This window comes from Corvus kubaryi, unplaced genomic scaffold (assembly GCF_017639235.1).
Source record: "Corvus kubaryi isolate FWS band 111438036 unplaced genomic scaffold, C.kubaryi_AGA036_p1.0 54801, whole genome shotgun sequence".
Taxonomy (NCBI): domain Eukaryota; kingdom Metazoa; phylum Chordata; class Aves; order Passeriformes; family Corvidae; genus Corvus; species Corvus kubaryi.
Genome location: NW_024581406.1, coordinates 1 through 14096, shown reverse-complemented (window position 1 = coordinate 14096; position 14096 = coordinate 1). Strand labels below are relative to the sequence as shown.

General features: G+C 53.1%; 1 protein-coding gene across 1 annotated transcript; it reads left to right on the top strand.

Annotated features, from left to right (window-relative positions):
* Positions 1 to 1033: 1033 nt before the first annotated feature.
* On the top strand, positions 1034 to 9140 carry LOC121672371 (F-box only protein 42-like). Its single transcript, XM_042044991.1, has 3 exons — positions 1034 to 2757; positions 6344 to 6610; positions 8854 to 9140. Exons 1-3 carry the CDS (start codon positions 2691 to 2693, stop codon positions 9123 to 9125), a joined length of 606 nt encoding a protein of 201 aa, XP_041900925.1. The 5' UTR covers positions 1034 to 2690; the 3' UTR covers positions 9126 to 9140.
* Positions 9141 to 14096: the final 4956 nt, after the last annotated feature.

Here is a 14096-nt window from a genome sequence, read left to right as displayed (position 1 = left end):
ACGGTTCTGTCATAAATTCCCTTCGTTTGTGCAGATGAACCAATTTGGGTGACTTTGGGAGGTTTCGGGTGTCTGTAGAACTCGGGGAATGCTGTGACATTCTCACAGGCTGTCCTCCAGAGAATCATCCACAGCTTTCCAAGAGCTTGTCCGGGAGCTCCTGTGCTCTCTTAATGAAGGGAGAGGTGACAGGAATTCCCACACTCCCGGTGTGTGTTTGCTCAGGATTTCTTGCCGGGAAGTCATCCTAAGCAGGTTTGGATAAATCCCATCGGATGTTTTTATCCCGTAAAGTTCATCCTCCCACAGCGGATGTTACGCTGGGAGGAGCAGCTGCCCTTTTCCTTGGAAAAACCTCCGTTTTCCAGCCTCAGAGCCTTTTATTTGCTTGATGAGGCGTTACTCCAGGTTTTGGGGCTCACAAGGAGTTCAGTTTGCAAATGGCACAGGATTTGTTTGCTGGGAGAAGTTGAGGTGAGGATAATTGGAATTAAGGGCTTGGCGGGAGCCGGCAGAGGGAGTGTGTGAGCCCGAAATCCTCCTCATTTCCTACAAAATTTAGGGGATTTCAGGAGCACGGGAGGAGGGAACAGCCGAGTATTGCACCCGAGCAGCTCCTCTTGTGCTGCCAGGGCTTGGCAGGCCAGGTTTTGGCAGGTATGAAACAAGTTAAGGTGTTTTGAGGATAACAATATCGTCTAAAAACCTGGGAATTCTCCAAATCCCAAACACATCCGTAACAAGTGGAGGGGTTGGTGGGTGGTGGAGATTTGGGCTTTTTCCATGGCATTCCACAGGGATATTTAAGGATTGTCTTTTTTGGTGTGGGAAGGGAAATACAGAACTCACAGGAATTGTGTTTTCAGACTGGTTTTCCACGTGAGCAAAACTGGGCTGGATTTTGGGTCAGCTGAAGTGTTTTCCTCATGGTTCCATTATAAATTCCCTGCATATTTATTAATATTTTATTAAGCTTTGGAGCCATTTCTGAGGAATAATAATAATAATAATAATAATGGTTTCCCTACATACACCTCAAGTGTGGTGTCATTAAACTCTGCTGCCTCCCCTTTTCCTTTGAACCCCACACCAAAAACTCCCTCAAACACCAGCTCCCTGATCTGTATTCCAAGAATAAATCCAGAATAAACCCCCACACTTTCATTCCGGTTTTCAGTGCACTCATTTTGTGGGCAAACAGATTCAGCAGGATTTATTGGTAGGTTGCTGTGCTGTTTGTGCAGTACATCCTGCTCTGTAATGTTACATTGCTGCTCGTTTTTTAGCTGAAAGCGTGGAAAAAAACAAGCAGGAATCTGGAATAGTGGAGGGTCAGCACATCACTGGGCTGGGAGGAATTCCTGGGATCTTTACACCTTTTTATTGCAGAAATACCAACCAAAGTTCAGCTGCAGTGATGCTGTTCCAGGACAATGGGCAGCAGTAAAAATGATGTAATTTGGAATTTTTTCTCAAAGTCCCTAAACCCTCTGTTCTAGCAGGCAAAACCAGCGCAGGGAGCTTGTGCTGACAGAGGAATTTTGGGATTTTCAACCTTGCGGATAGAATTTAGGAATCCTTTCTTTTCCTGGGTAACTTGTATGAAGGAAAAACAAATTCCTGTTGGGAAAAAAAAAGTGGGAAAGCTGATCTTCGAAGAACTTTTGGAATTGCCTGTTTTGCAGGGATAAGGAGCATCCATGGTGCTGGTATTCCCGAGGTCTCGCTCAGCACAGACAGGATACTGCTCATCCCACAGCTTCCCAAAGGCTTTCTTTTCTTCTTTTTGACTAAAATCTGCTTTTTTTCCCCCATCGTTGAGCTTGCCCGGCAGTTGATTTCCAAAAGAATCAGCTCCAGCTGCTGCAGGTTTGGGAGGACCGGGAACATGGTTTTATTTAATGGTGTTTATCCCTACGGACCTCTCCTCCCTGTGCAGCTGCTTTTTATGAAATAGTGTGCTTCTCCTCAGAAACAGTGCTGGATTTTCCTCTTTTCACCCCAGAAAAGGCCTCAGGGCTTCTTTTAGGGCCAAACTGGGAGCAGGGAAAGCCGCAGGTGAAGTCCTTGATGGCACAGCTGGGGAGACAAACGCTGAAATACTGAAAAATGTAAAAAGAATCCTTCTTACACAGCTAGGACTTTTTTCAAGGAAAAAGGAACTGTTTCTGTCTGATGGAAGGATTTTTGTTTGAACTGGGGAAGGGAATCAGCCAGAAGTGTGAGTGTCTCCCCAAGTGCCTTCCTGGAGCCGCTGGCACGCGGAAGAGGCGATTCCAGAGCATGGGGAAGAGTCTGGAGCAGGTTGGAGACAGTCACTGCCTTCCACCCCTAAATTACCACCAGAGCTTCTGATTGCCAAGCGCAATTAAATGCCTCTCTCCTTCAGCCCAAGCCCTCGGCCAGCCAGGGCTGGGTCCTTTCACACACCTGGAATGTTTTGTTCCCCGTGGGAACAGCGCAGCTCCTCCACTTCTCGTGGCCTGTGAAGATGAGCATTCCCCGTGTGTGAAGGGCTCTGACTCAGGAGCGCGGCTCAGCCTCTCATTGCCATTCAACAGCTTTGCCCTGGAGGCTTTTTCCCCTTAAAATCCGTAAAAAAGGGGAGAGAAAAGGCAGGTCAAAACCCCTGCGGGTTCAAGTGCTTCTTAAAGCAGCTGGAAGTTGTGGAGAAGAGGAGGCAGCCCGAGATGGGAACCACCAGTGCCACCCACGCCTGGGATTTGGGGTCCATGGGACGGGGAGAGGTGCCTGCAGGTAGGAAAACCTCCTTGGATCAAGAGGGGAAAAAATTTGCAGGAGCAGGTTTTGAGCAGTGCTCCAACCCGGTGGGGTTATTTTTGCCTGCATTTTATATTCCTCAGCTGTTTGTTCCAGATAATTACTTTAGGAATAAATAGCAGGTTCTTAACTAATTTCAGGAGGGGAGAGAGGGAAAATTGAAGTGCTCTGAAAGGAGGAAAAGGATTATGAAATGTTTTGCCAGCTGGCAGAGATGCAGCTTTTAGGAAAGGGCAGGCAAATTCCATCGGCGCCGGCAGAGCTCCGCTCCCAGCGCCCTTCCCGCGTTTCCTTTCGGGTTGTTGGAAGCAGCTGCAATTCCTCCTTGCTCCGGCTCTGGGCTGATTCCTGAACGCCCCAAAACCTTCCTCGTGCTGGAATATAGAGGCATTTCTCTGGGATCAGGAGGGCTCTGGGGTGCAGAATATAAGGGAGTGTTTGGGGGACTGTGTTGGTATTTACAGGGATCGAGCCAATCCCGGAGTTAACTGGACTGCAGCTACTTTGGGATGAGACACAACTGCTTAAATCTCTTTGTTGCAGCTTTTTGAGTGCTCAGAGATTCATTTTAGCCCAGGTACAAAGTGGAGCCCAGCATGGTGCAAGCAGGGAGCACCTGGAGAGCCAGAATGAGGCAGAAAGCACCTCTTGCATCCCCAGAAAATGCAGGAATGCTTGGTTCTGCTCTTGGAATAACCAGTAAAACCCCAGGTGTGGGATTTTCTCCCAGGTTCTGCTGAACAACTGGCAACAGGAGCAGCTGGGATGCTTTAGCTCGTTCTTGCCAGCTGCCCAGGTTCTTTTTCACTTTCCTGTGTTGCAGCAGGGTTTTAGGTCAGCGCTTTGCTTTGCAATCCAGGGGTGGTTATTCCCTGCCCATCATTGCAAACAAAATCCACATCCGTGGCAGGTCAGGCTTGGAGGGTTATTTTGACAGCCTTTTGGGAGCTGAGTTTATTGCTGGCCTTGCTTTCCTTCCGAAAAAGAACATGGTGTGGGTGTGAAAACTCCAAGGATGGTTATTCCTTATGCTCAAACGTTTAGGAAACAAGGATTTAGCAAAGGAGATGCTTTGGAATATTTATAATATCAAGTGGCTTGGGAAGGGCAGACAAAACTCAGAGGAGCTTCTCCATCCTCAGATCTGCTGTTTGGGGCTCCTCCTGCTGTTTTAAAACCGGCCTTAGAGATTATTTTTGTGGTTCTGTGCCTGGGATCAGCCTGCTGTGTGGGGTTATTCCCGAGCCCACTCCAGAGGATCCAAATAGAGATTTACGAGCTGGAAAACCCCTGTTTCTAGTGGGTGTGGATTCCTGCACTTCCCATGACTCCCTCCAGCAGGATTTGGACATTATTTAAAGGACAAAGGACAAATAAAAGCTGCTGGGATCACACGTGGTGCTGACAACCCCCCAGCCCTGGCATCGCCATCCGCAGGGTCCCACTGTCCCCGGGCCGGAGGCAAAGCCCGCCTGCTTGGGATCCAAGTGCCCTCCTGCTCGGGATTCTGGCATGTTTTGGGGTGTGAAACAGCTCCTGGGGAGCTGCTCCGTGTTCCCAGGCCATGAGGGAGGGACAGACCCTCCAAGGATCCCAAGGCTGCAGCACAGCCCCGTCTGAGGCTGGAGCACCGGCAGCGCTGGCTCAGGACGGAATCCAGGACAGGCACTTCCCAGCCATGGATGCCTTTGCTTGGGAAAGGCCCAGCCCTCCATTCTTTCATTATTTTTTTGCACAATTCCACTTTCCTGCCCCGTTTTCCATCCCTCAGTCCCTGGGAGTTCGTGCCTTTTCTGCTGCGTCAGGCGGGTTCCCGGCAGCGGCAGCAGCGCCTGTGTCACAGCGCTTGGGTTCCAGCCTCCCCTGTCACAGCACCGACTCCAGCAGGGATTTCTGACACGGGAAACGTGCGGAGCATCTGCTGGGATGCGAGCTCTGCGCCGAGTTCCGCCGTGCTTCCTCCCAAAGATTGACAGCCCCATGGATATTCCCAACTGCTTCCTCAGGGAACGTGACAGAAGTGGGGACTGATGCTGCCGCCTGTCATTTTCCTGGCCCTGAACTGGTTGCCATGGAAAGCTTTTCCGCTCCTTGTCTCCACCGCCTGCTATTCCCACGGCTCTGCTGGGATGGGAAAACTCTGGATTTGTAGCAACAGCTCAGGTTATTCCCGATAAATAAACCATGTTTATCAATCAGGTCGATGACCCACGTTGATGTGGTTTAACAGGGTTTGTTTATCAGGATATTTGTGTATCAGGATATTTCTATATCAGGGTATTTCTAGATCAGGATTTTAATCCTGCTGAGTAACCCACATTAAACCGTGACACCAGTAACTTAAATTCATTCCAGCTGGATTTTCTGGGATAGTAAGGGTTTGGAAAAAATAATAATATTCTTATATTGGAGGATATTGGGGAAAAGCTGTGTCTTGTCTTCCCTCTCGAGGAGCTGGTTTGCCTCCTGAGCTTGCTCCAGGTTGGATTTATCCTACTGGACTGTGTGAATCTGCATCCAGTAATCTTGGTCAGTTCAGGACCGGGGGATGGCTGGGCAGCCTCTGCCTCGGGGACTTGGGAGAAGCTCATGCTGAGCGATGCAAGGGCTGGGAGCTCGCCCTGGTTTGGGTCCTTTCCTCCTGCTAGGAAAGGATAAAAAGGGAAAAGAAAGCCCCGTGTCATCCTCAGGGCCTGTTCCTGTGGTTTGGGCTGTTGATCCAGGAGCACTCAGGGAGCAGTTGCCTCCCTTGGTGTTTGCTCAGCCACCTTGGAAGGGAAAACTGTTGCTGCTCTCCTCAAGACAGGCTGGCTGCTTCCCAGGAAATAGAGTCCAGGGATTTGTCCTGCAGCAACAGGCCTGGATTTAACCTCACAGGGTGCCAGCTGCCCAAATTGGACACAGCCCCTCGTTAAGGTGGATTTATTTCACGATACATTTCTGTCATCGAGGCGTCGCCTTACACTGAGATGTTGGGAATAGCTGGAGATAGAACCTCTGATATCCCAGCCTTCCATCAGCAGTAAATCCCCAGGGACTGGCTTTCCTCACCTTCTGCCAGCCAGGGCTGTGTGCAGGTATTTCACAAATGAAAGGAGAAGGGGGGTGGCAAGAGGCAGGGAATTTTCCCCCCACAGGGAGTTGTTTGGGGTAAAACAGCCTCGCTGGCAGAACAGGTCCCACAGGGGTGGAGGAACTGTGAATGTCGCCGTGCTCTGTCTCAGCCTGGGTAGGATTCCACAGGGATCCCTTTTCCCATCCCATCTGGGCCCCACGGTGCAGGGCAGGGCGATGTCTCCTCGTGCCCAGCGAGGGAGCAGCAGCTCCAGAGCTTTGCTTTGGCTCTCTGCTTCCGACTGGAGGCAGCAGCAGGGTGGGGAGAGATGGAGTGACCTGCGAAAACGCCGTTCCTAAACCTCCCTCAGCTGCTGCAAAGCTGCAGACCCCACGTCCTCCGCTCGGTGTTGGCTGTGCCAGAGCCCTTGGGTGTGGCACACACCTCTCAGTGCACTTCTGGTGCTCCTGATTCTCTCTGTGACCTGCCCGTTGTCCCTTTTCCCAGCGGTGACGTGGAATGCCATGGCCAGCTCCTCGGACAGTGACGATGATGGGTTCATGGCCGTGGATCCAGAGGACGCCGTGCTGGAAGGGACGATGGAGCAGGAGGACGAGCCCCACGCCAAGCTGGAGCCGGAGGAGCCCAGGCACAACAGATCGATGCTGGAGCTCCCAGAAGAGGTTTTGGAATATATCCTGTCCTTCCTCTCTCCCTACCAGGAGCACAAAACCGCCGCCCTCGTCTGCAAACAGTGGTATCGACTGATCAAAGGTACAGTGCTGGCAGTGCCTTTCTTTAACTGTGGGAACAGGGATCTGGAGCCCAGCTCTCTTTTACCTTTGCCTCTTGTTTTCCCCTCAAATGAAATCTGACTTGTGTGAAGTCCCAGCGACATCCCTGGGGTCACTGGCTTTGCTCAAGGCAGGGCTGTAGCGGTGCAGAATTGAACCCCTCAGCCTCTCTCGGGGTGGAAAACCCAGGGAGGCTGTGGATTCCCCTCCCTGGCCTGTCCATGGCCAGGCTGGACGTGGCTCGGAGTGACCTGGGATAGTGGAAGGTTCCACCTGCGGCAGGGCTTTGGAGCTGGATGAGCTTTGAGGTCCCTTCCAGCCCAAACTGAAGCACAGCCCGAGGCCCAGGACAGAGCAGCTCCTTTGCTGCCTCTGGATGCTCCCAGTGCTGCGCTTGGATCGCAGCTTCCTCCCCGGAGCCCCTGCCAGTGTCCCATGGCTAATGTGGCTTTAATTGTGCTTCGTTTGCGTCTTGCTCAGTAATTAACATTCCCAAAGCTGGAAACAGCCCCAGCTCTGGTTCTTAGGGCTCTGCTGGAGATGAGTGGAATATAAAATCTGCATGAGTAGAGATGTGCATATTCCAGCTTCCTGAAAGAGCAGCCCTGAGACACGGATCCTCCCTTTGCCTCCGCACAGCATTCACTCCAGAGCCTCGTGGGGGTATTTTCGTGCTGGAGAAGTATGACACAGCAAATAAGGAGGGAGAATTTGGACAAGGATACGAGCAGAACCTTCTGCTTCATTTTATTTTAATACACGGGGTGGTTTCTGGTACGGTTCTGTTGGGCGCACGCTTTAATCACGAGCTTCATTTAAAAAATGAGGCGTTCCAGAGGAGAGCACAGTTAGATCCTAGGAAATGGGACACGTTGCTGCACGAGGGGAATGCGTTCCTTCTGGAATGCCCTTGGCTGTTTGTGGGGTGATGGCTCATTTATGGACTTCTCACCTGAAAGCGTTGCTCAGATTCCAGGCTGATTTCCCACTTTGCCCAGAGGTGAGCAGGAGGTTAAAGAAACACAGCTACCCAGCAGGGAACATGGCCCAAAATGACACTTTCTGTGCATAATTTTGGGGCAGCAGCTGCCCACAGCCCTGGGGAAAGGCCTTTTCCGAGTGCTGCAGCCCCGGAGTGGCTGCTTGGCTGTTTCCTGGAGTGGCCTGCAAGGGATGCAGCTGGAATGGAGAAACACCTGGGATTCAGCCCAGAGGGATGTGGGAAACACCCCTGGAGTGCAGGGATGAGCAGCCCGAGGCACAGCGTGGCCTTGGGCTGTGTCACCTCTCAGGGGGCAAGTGGTGCTGGGCAGCTGGGCCCTTCTGGGGCAATTCCAGCCAAAAAAGGGTCTGTAAGCACCACCTGTGAGCTGTGCCCAGCGAGGTCACTCGAGGTAAACAATTGATTTGTGTTCTCCTGGTTAATTTTTCCTGTTTGCCAGGATACATCTGCTGTGCAGTCCTGGAGCTCGCGTTCCGTTTCCCGTGTGACTCTCAGGCATCAGCTCCTTGAGGACCCCAGGCTTTATTTTTTTATTAAAAAAACCCCTTCCTGCTTATATCCCGGAGTGGGATTTCTTGCTAAGGGTGTTCCTGGCACAGGGCTTGGGGAAGAACTCTTGGCAGGTTGTGGCATCCTCAGTGCAGGTGCCACCAAGTGTCTGCTGAGCTGCTGCTGCTGCCAAAAGCCTTCTCCAAACCCTTCTGTCTCCTCAGGCAGCAGCCTCTGGCCCCTCCCAGCACCCTCACACAGAATTAGTGGCAGCCTTGGAGCATCCCTGCTGATTTTTATCACTGATATCTCCTCTCCTACTTTCTTCAGGTCCCTGGGCAGTAGCTGCATCCACACTCTTAAAAATTGATTATTGTGCGTTTTTTGTCCTCTGAGGTCCCTTGAGGGAAGGGGTGCTGCTCCTCGGGGTGTGGTGAGGGGAGCAGGGGCTGTGGTGCAGCACAGAGAGCTGAACACCAGCTCTCCAAAGCATCCCAGTGCTTCCTTCCTTTCCCAAAGGCTCTGCTTCCCGAGCCGGAGCTGCCGGGGACGGCGTGACCTGGGCCAGTGCTCGCTGCTCCTCTCCGCATCTGCAGAGTTCCCTCGCCTGTGCTCTCTTTGATGCCCGAATTCCCAGCGTGTTCACCCCCGGACGCGGGTTCCGTGGAGCTGCTGTCGCCGTGCGGGCACAGCCTGCTCCGGCTGTTCCAGTTTCGCTGTTCTCTCCCCAGGTGTGGCCCATCAGTGCTACCACGGCTTCATCAAGGCAGTGCAGGAAGGGAACATCCAGTGGGAGAGCCGCACTTACCCCTACCCCGGCACCCCCATCACCCAGCGCTTCTCCCACAGTGAGTATCCTCTGGGAATCCTGGCGGGAGCTGCCTCCCTCGGGGTCTGGCAGTGCCCCACGCGCCCGTCGCCGCCGGTGTTCACCCCACGGCTCTGCCAGCACTTGGCACAAGAGCAGGGATTTGGGAGCTGCTGGTCCTGGTGGGCTCGTTGATCCTAGGAAATGCTGGTGGAGTGGAAGTGGGGTGGCATTGGGGCTTCCTGGCTGTGCAGGGGTCTTTCTGCAGCTCCCCTTCTTGGAACTAAGGATGGAAAACTCTCCCAGATCATGGAGTCAACCCCAAATGTGTCCCCAAGTGCCACATCCACATGCCATGGGACACTTCCAGGGACGATGGCTCCAGCACTGCCCTGGGCAGTCTGTGCCAGTGCCTGACCACCCCTTCCATGACGAATTTTTCCCAGTATCCAATCTAAACCTCTCCTGGCCCAGCCTGAGGCCGTTCCCTCTCCTCCTGTCCCTGTTCCCTGGCAGCAGAGCCCGACCCCCCCGGCTGCCCCCTCCTGTCAGGGACTTGTGCAGAGCCACAAGGTCCCCCCTGAGCCTCCTTTGCTCCAGCCTGAGCCCCTTTCCCAGCTCCCTCAGCCTCTCCTGGGGTTCCAGCCCCTTCCCAGCTCCCTTCCCTGCCCTGGACTCGCTCCAGCCCCTCAGGGTCTGTCTTGTCCTGAGGGACCCAAAGCTGCCCCCAGGACCCGGGCCTGAGCTTTGTGTCCCTCCCTCAGCCACTGGACTGGAGTCATTCCCATCAAAGCCAGTGAGTTCTGGGAAGTGCAGCACTCAGGATGTGCACCAGCTGCTTGCACATGTCCTCTACATCTGTGAGGAAAATTGGGGCCGTTCCAGCCTGCTAGGTTCAGAACCAAGCAGAGCTGCAGGTGGATTTGCTGATGGGAGTGATTCAGTCAACAGCACCACTCAGTGTTGGGGTGAATTTTCCCCTCCTTCCAAGATTCTGGAAGAGAACAGAAAGGGAAAAGAAAAAAAAGTGCCTTTGAGGGAAAGAGATTGAAATAAACCCTGCTCTTTGCAGTGCAGTAACATTGAGCTGCCCCAGCCCCGCCAAAAAAAACACGACAAAAATTCCATCCTGTGGCTCCAGCGCGGGGTCTGAGCCCTCTGGGAGACAGCTCTTCCAGGGAGCAAATTGCATTTTTCTAAGGCAAAATAAACACGGTGCAAGCCCTTCCGTTCCAAGAGCAGCAGGCATTACATTTTCATCTTCCCAAGTAATAATTTATGAGGCAGCCGCTGCGCTGCCTCCTGCCAAGACAAGTCCGGGAGACGCTGCAGGGAGCTCTGGTGAAGTCACCGTGCTCTTCCGAGATATCCTCATCTTCCTGAAGGATGAAAAGGCACCACAGCTCACAGCTCATTTTCAGCAGCCGCGTTAGGGAAGTGCTTATGAACGACTTGGCATTTGCATGCATTTCCCCTCAATTTTAGCTGCGTTTTTGCGACTGCTGAGCACTCAGGCCAGCTAGAAATTCCCTGGAAAAGGCTCAGAGTTGCCCCAAAGAGCACTGTGTGCTCTTTCCTTTATCCTGCTGCCTGCTAGGGGCTTCCTGGCTCCAGAATGAGTTGTCTCCCTAAATCCACTGCCCTCGGAGCGTGTAATCCGTGTTAGCCTCGCTCGGTGACAGTGCCCCGGCTCTGCCCGGCCCCGGTGGCCACGGCAGCATTATTAATGCACTTCGTGGGCACAAAGCTAATCTGGATTAACTTGTTTGCTGACTTAAACGGATTGGTTTGTGAGCAGCTGCCCGGATCTGCAGCCTCTGCTTTCCCTGCAGCAGCGTTCTGTGCCTGCGGGTGAGATTCCAGCGTTAAAGCGAAGCTGGGAATCATCAGTTCCGGAAATTCAAACTGAAACCTCTGAACTGTCACCTAAAATCCCGAGGGATGACGGTGAGCTGAGGTGGAGGAAACAGGAGGTGCAGGGAGAGATGCAGGGAGGACTCACAGAGCCCTTTTTTGGGATGAGTGATTTGCCAGTTTTTGTGGGAAGACGTCACTGCCCAGGCACGAGTCACTGCCACCATCAGAGCTCTGTCTGGGGCTCGCTCTCTCTTCCAAGAATTGTCAGAACTATCCCAGAAATGCTCACAGGGAGCACAAACAGACAAGGAGGAGGGAATTTTAAGCAGTTGGGGGTCAACCTGTCTGCTGTGAGTCCTGAAGGGAGGAATGGCAAAAGTCCTGGATGAGGAATAATGAATGGAGGGTGCCGCCGTGGGGAGGGATCGCACAGCTCAGAACGAGCTGCGGATGAGCCGCCGCTTTTCCAGAGGGTTTGACTGAAGCTGCAGAACTGCAGGGCATGAAATATCCATAATGCTGGGTGTTCCGGGGCAGAAATCCTCCATATCTGGGGCTTTTTGGGTGATGTTTGCAGGAGTCACCGAGTTCTTCTATGCATGAACCTGCGGGGTCATAGCAGGGCGATGACTCACGGGGTGAAATCACTGCCCGCAGTGGAAAACTATGTCAGGAGGCTCAGGAATGCAGAAACGGAAAGGCAGCAAAGGAATGCCGACCTTTGTGCCAGGGATATTGATCCTTTGCTGGAGGAGTGACTAATTTTAAGCGCTGAATTTATTGTTTTTGTTTCCACGGAGCCTGGGGTTGGTAGCACCACCAGGATGAGTAATGACAGTGATCTTCGGGTTTGACAAAGGCAGGGAGCGGTGAAGGCTGGAATGTTTGTTTTACAGGATGGGCTGCTCCTGGAGCAGAGCTGCAGCTCCTCCCAGCACCCAGCCTTGCTCAATATCCCCGGGATTTTGGCTGCAGCCAGGCCCTGCACTGCAAGGAGCAGGACAATGGCATTTTAGGGAATAAAGAGATAGAGGTGTAGATGGATATAGAGGGAGGTGGGAGAGCTGGGGGTGCTCACCTGGAGAGGAGAAGGCTCCAGGGAGAGCTCAGAGCCCCTTGCAGGGCCTAAAGGGGCTCCAGGAGAGCTGCAGAGGGACTGGGGACAAGGCATGGAGGGACAGGACACAGGGAATGGCTTCCCAGTGCCAGAGGGCAGGGATGGATGGGATATTGGGAAGGAATTGTTCCCTGGGAGGGTGGGCAGGCCCTGGCACAGGGTGCCCAGAGCAGCCGTGGCTGCCCCTGGATCCCTGGCCGTGCCCAAGGCCAGGCTGGAGCAGCCTGAGACAGCGGAAGGTGTCCCTGCCCGTGCTTCCAGATGGGCACTGAGGTCCCTTGCAGCCCAGCCCGTTCCTGAGGGATGTTTCCCTGGGGGAGTGCAGGGCTGGCCGTGTTTCCATCTCCAGCCCCTCCTCCCCAGCGCCACCATCCCAAGGGATCCCTCCAAATCCCAGCCCCACCCCGGCAAGCGGTGCCAGCAGCTCAAGGTGCAGCTTGGCAGCTCCTGCTGGGAATGCCAGCACCGAGGGCTGTCTCCCTCCAACCCAAGGCCCCTGTGGGGATGGGATTTACAGCCCAGCTGGCTCCTTCCCGTCTCCCCTGTGAACAACCCTTGAACTTGGATGGGTTAATTTATCTCATGTTCTCCGGGTTCCAGAAGTCAATGTCCTTTGATTGTGCTGAAGGGAATGTGCTCTCCATTCGGTTTTCCCTTCCCAGTCACCTTTGCTTTGGTTATCAGCTGCTTTGGGTGAAAATCTCTGGTGATTCCTTACTCAGGACGGGGGGAGTCAGGAATGTGGTGAGAGCCAGCTGCCTCTGCTCTCTTGGAGCATCAGTGTCTTCAGACATCAGAATTACTGAGTCATTTCCAAAGATAAGCCACTTCTGCAGTACTGAAACTCTGGGGGTCACTGAATTTTGCTGGGACATAAAAAAGCCTCAACTAAATCCATTCAGTGTTTTCCACACAAAAAATCCCTAAACCCATCAGGGATGTGCACAATTTCCCCCCGATTTACTCCACGCCTGGTATAAACTATATATAAATATACCATGGAATCACAGAATATCCTGAGCTGGATCCACAAGGATCATCAAAGTCCAGCACAGAACAGCCCCGACAACCCCACCGTGAAATTCCTACAGCCTGGAATAAACTCCAGCTTTCATTGGGCTTTCTTTTTCCTCTTTTTCCCTATATTTTTTCCCCCCTCAAGCTGCTCTGCCTTCCTTATCTTCAGCAGCTTAAAATGACTCTAAAAAGAAGCAGGAAAGCACAGTTTCAATGATTTTGCTGTGGGATTATTCCACGTGGAATTTTACAGGAAACCCAGAATTCTGCCCATCCTCCAAGGCAGATAAACTCATCTTATCTTGAAGTTCCTTCTTGTCGGAGGTACCTGGATGCTGCAGACACTTCCATGGATTTTCTGTTGCTGCAGAGCTTGTTTTGGGGCCAAAAGCTCTTGATTTCCCTGGGTATCTTTGAGGGGTTGTCAAACGTGGTGTTCCCTCCCTGTTCCCCATCCCGCTGCCTGATCCTTTCCCACAGGGAGCAGAGGGAATGCTCATGGGAGATCCTGGGTTTTAGTGGGGCTTTTTAAGGTGAGATGGGGTGAAATCCTGAAGAGAGAATGAACCCCCAGCCCTGGGTGCACAGAGCAGGGTCTGTGAGCTGCGTGAGCCAGCTCAGGGAAGGTCAGTGGGCTGAGCGCCTTAATCACAGCTAAGCTAATTAATTACAGCCTTGTAAGGCAGTTTTCTCTGCCCTTTGAGGAGCAGCTCTGCTTGAGGGGATAATCCTCTTGGGAAGGTTCTTGCTGGAGCTTCACCCTGCTCAGGGATACCCTGTGGTTCCAGGGAGCTGGAGCAGCCTGGCTGCTTTTTTCCAGGGAGGAAAGGGCCTGATCTTGGTGTGTCCCCCCAAAGCACAGGGCAGTGACAGAGCTGTGTCCCCCAAAGCACAGAGCAGTGACAGAGCTGTGTCCCCCAAAGCACAGAGCAGTGACAGAGCTGTGTCCCCCTGAGGCACAGGGCAGTGACAGAGCTGTGTCCCCCCAAGCACAGAGCAGTGACAGAGCTGTGTCCCCCAAAGCACAGAGCAGTGACAGAGCTGTGTCCCCCCAAAGCACAGGGCAGTGACAGAGCTGTGTCCCCCAAAGCACAGGGCAGTGACAGAGCTGTGTCCCCCCAAAGCAGAGCAGTGACAGAGCTGTGTCCCCCAAAGCACAGGGCAGTGACAGAGCT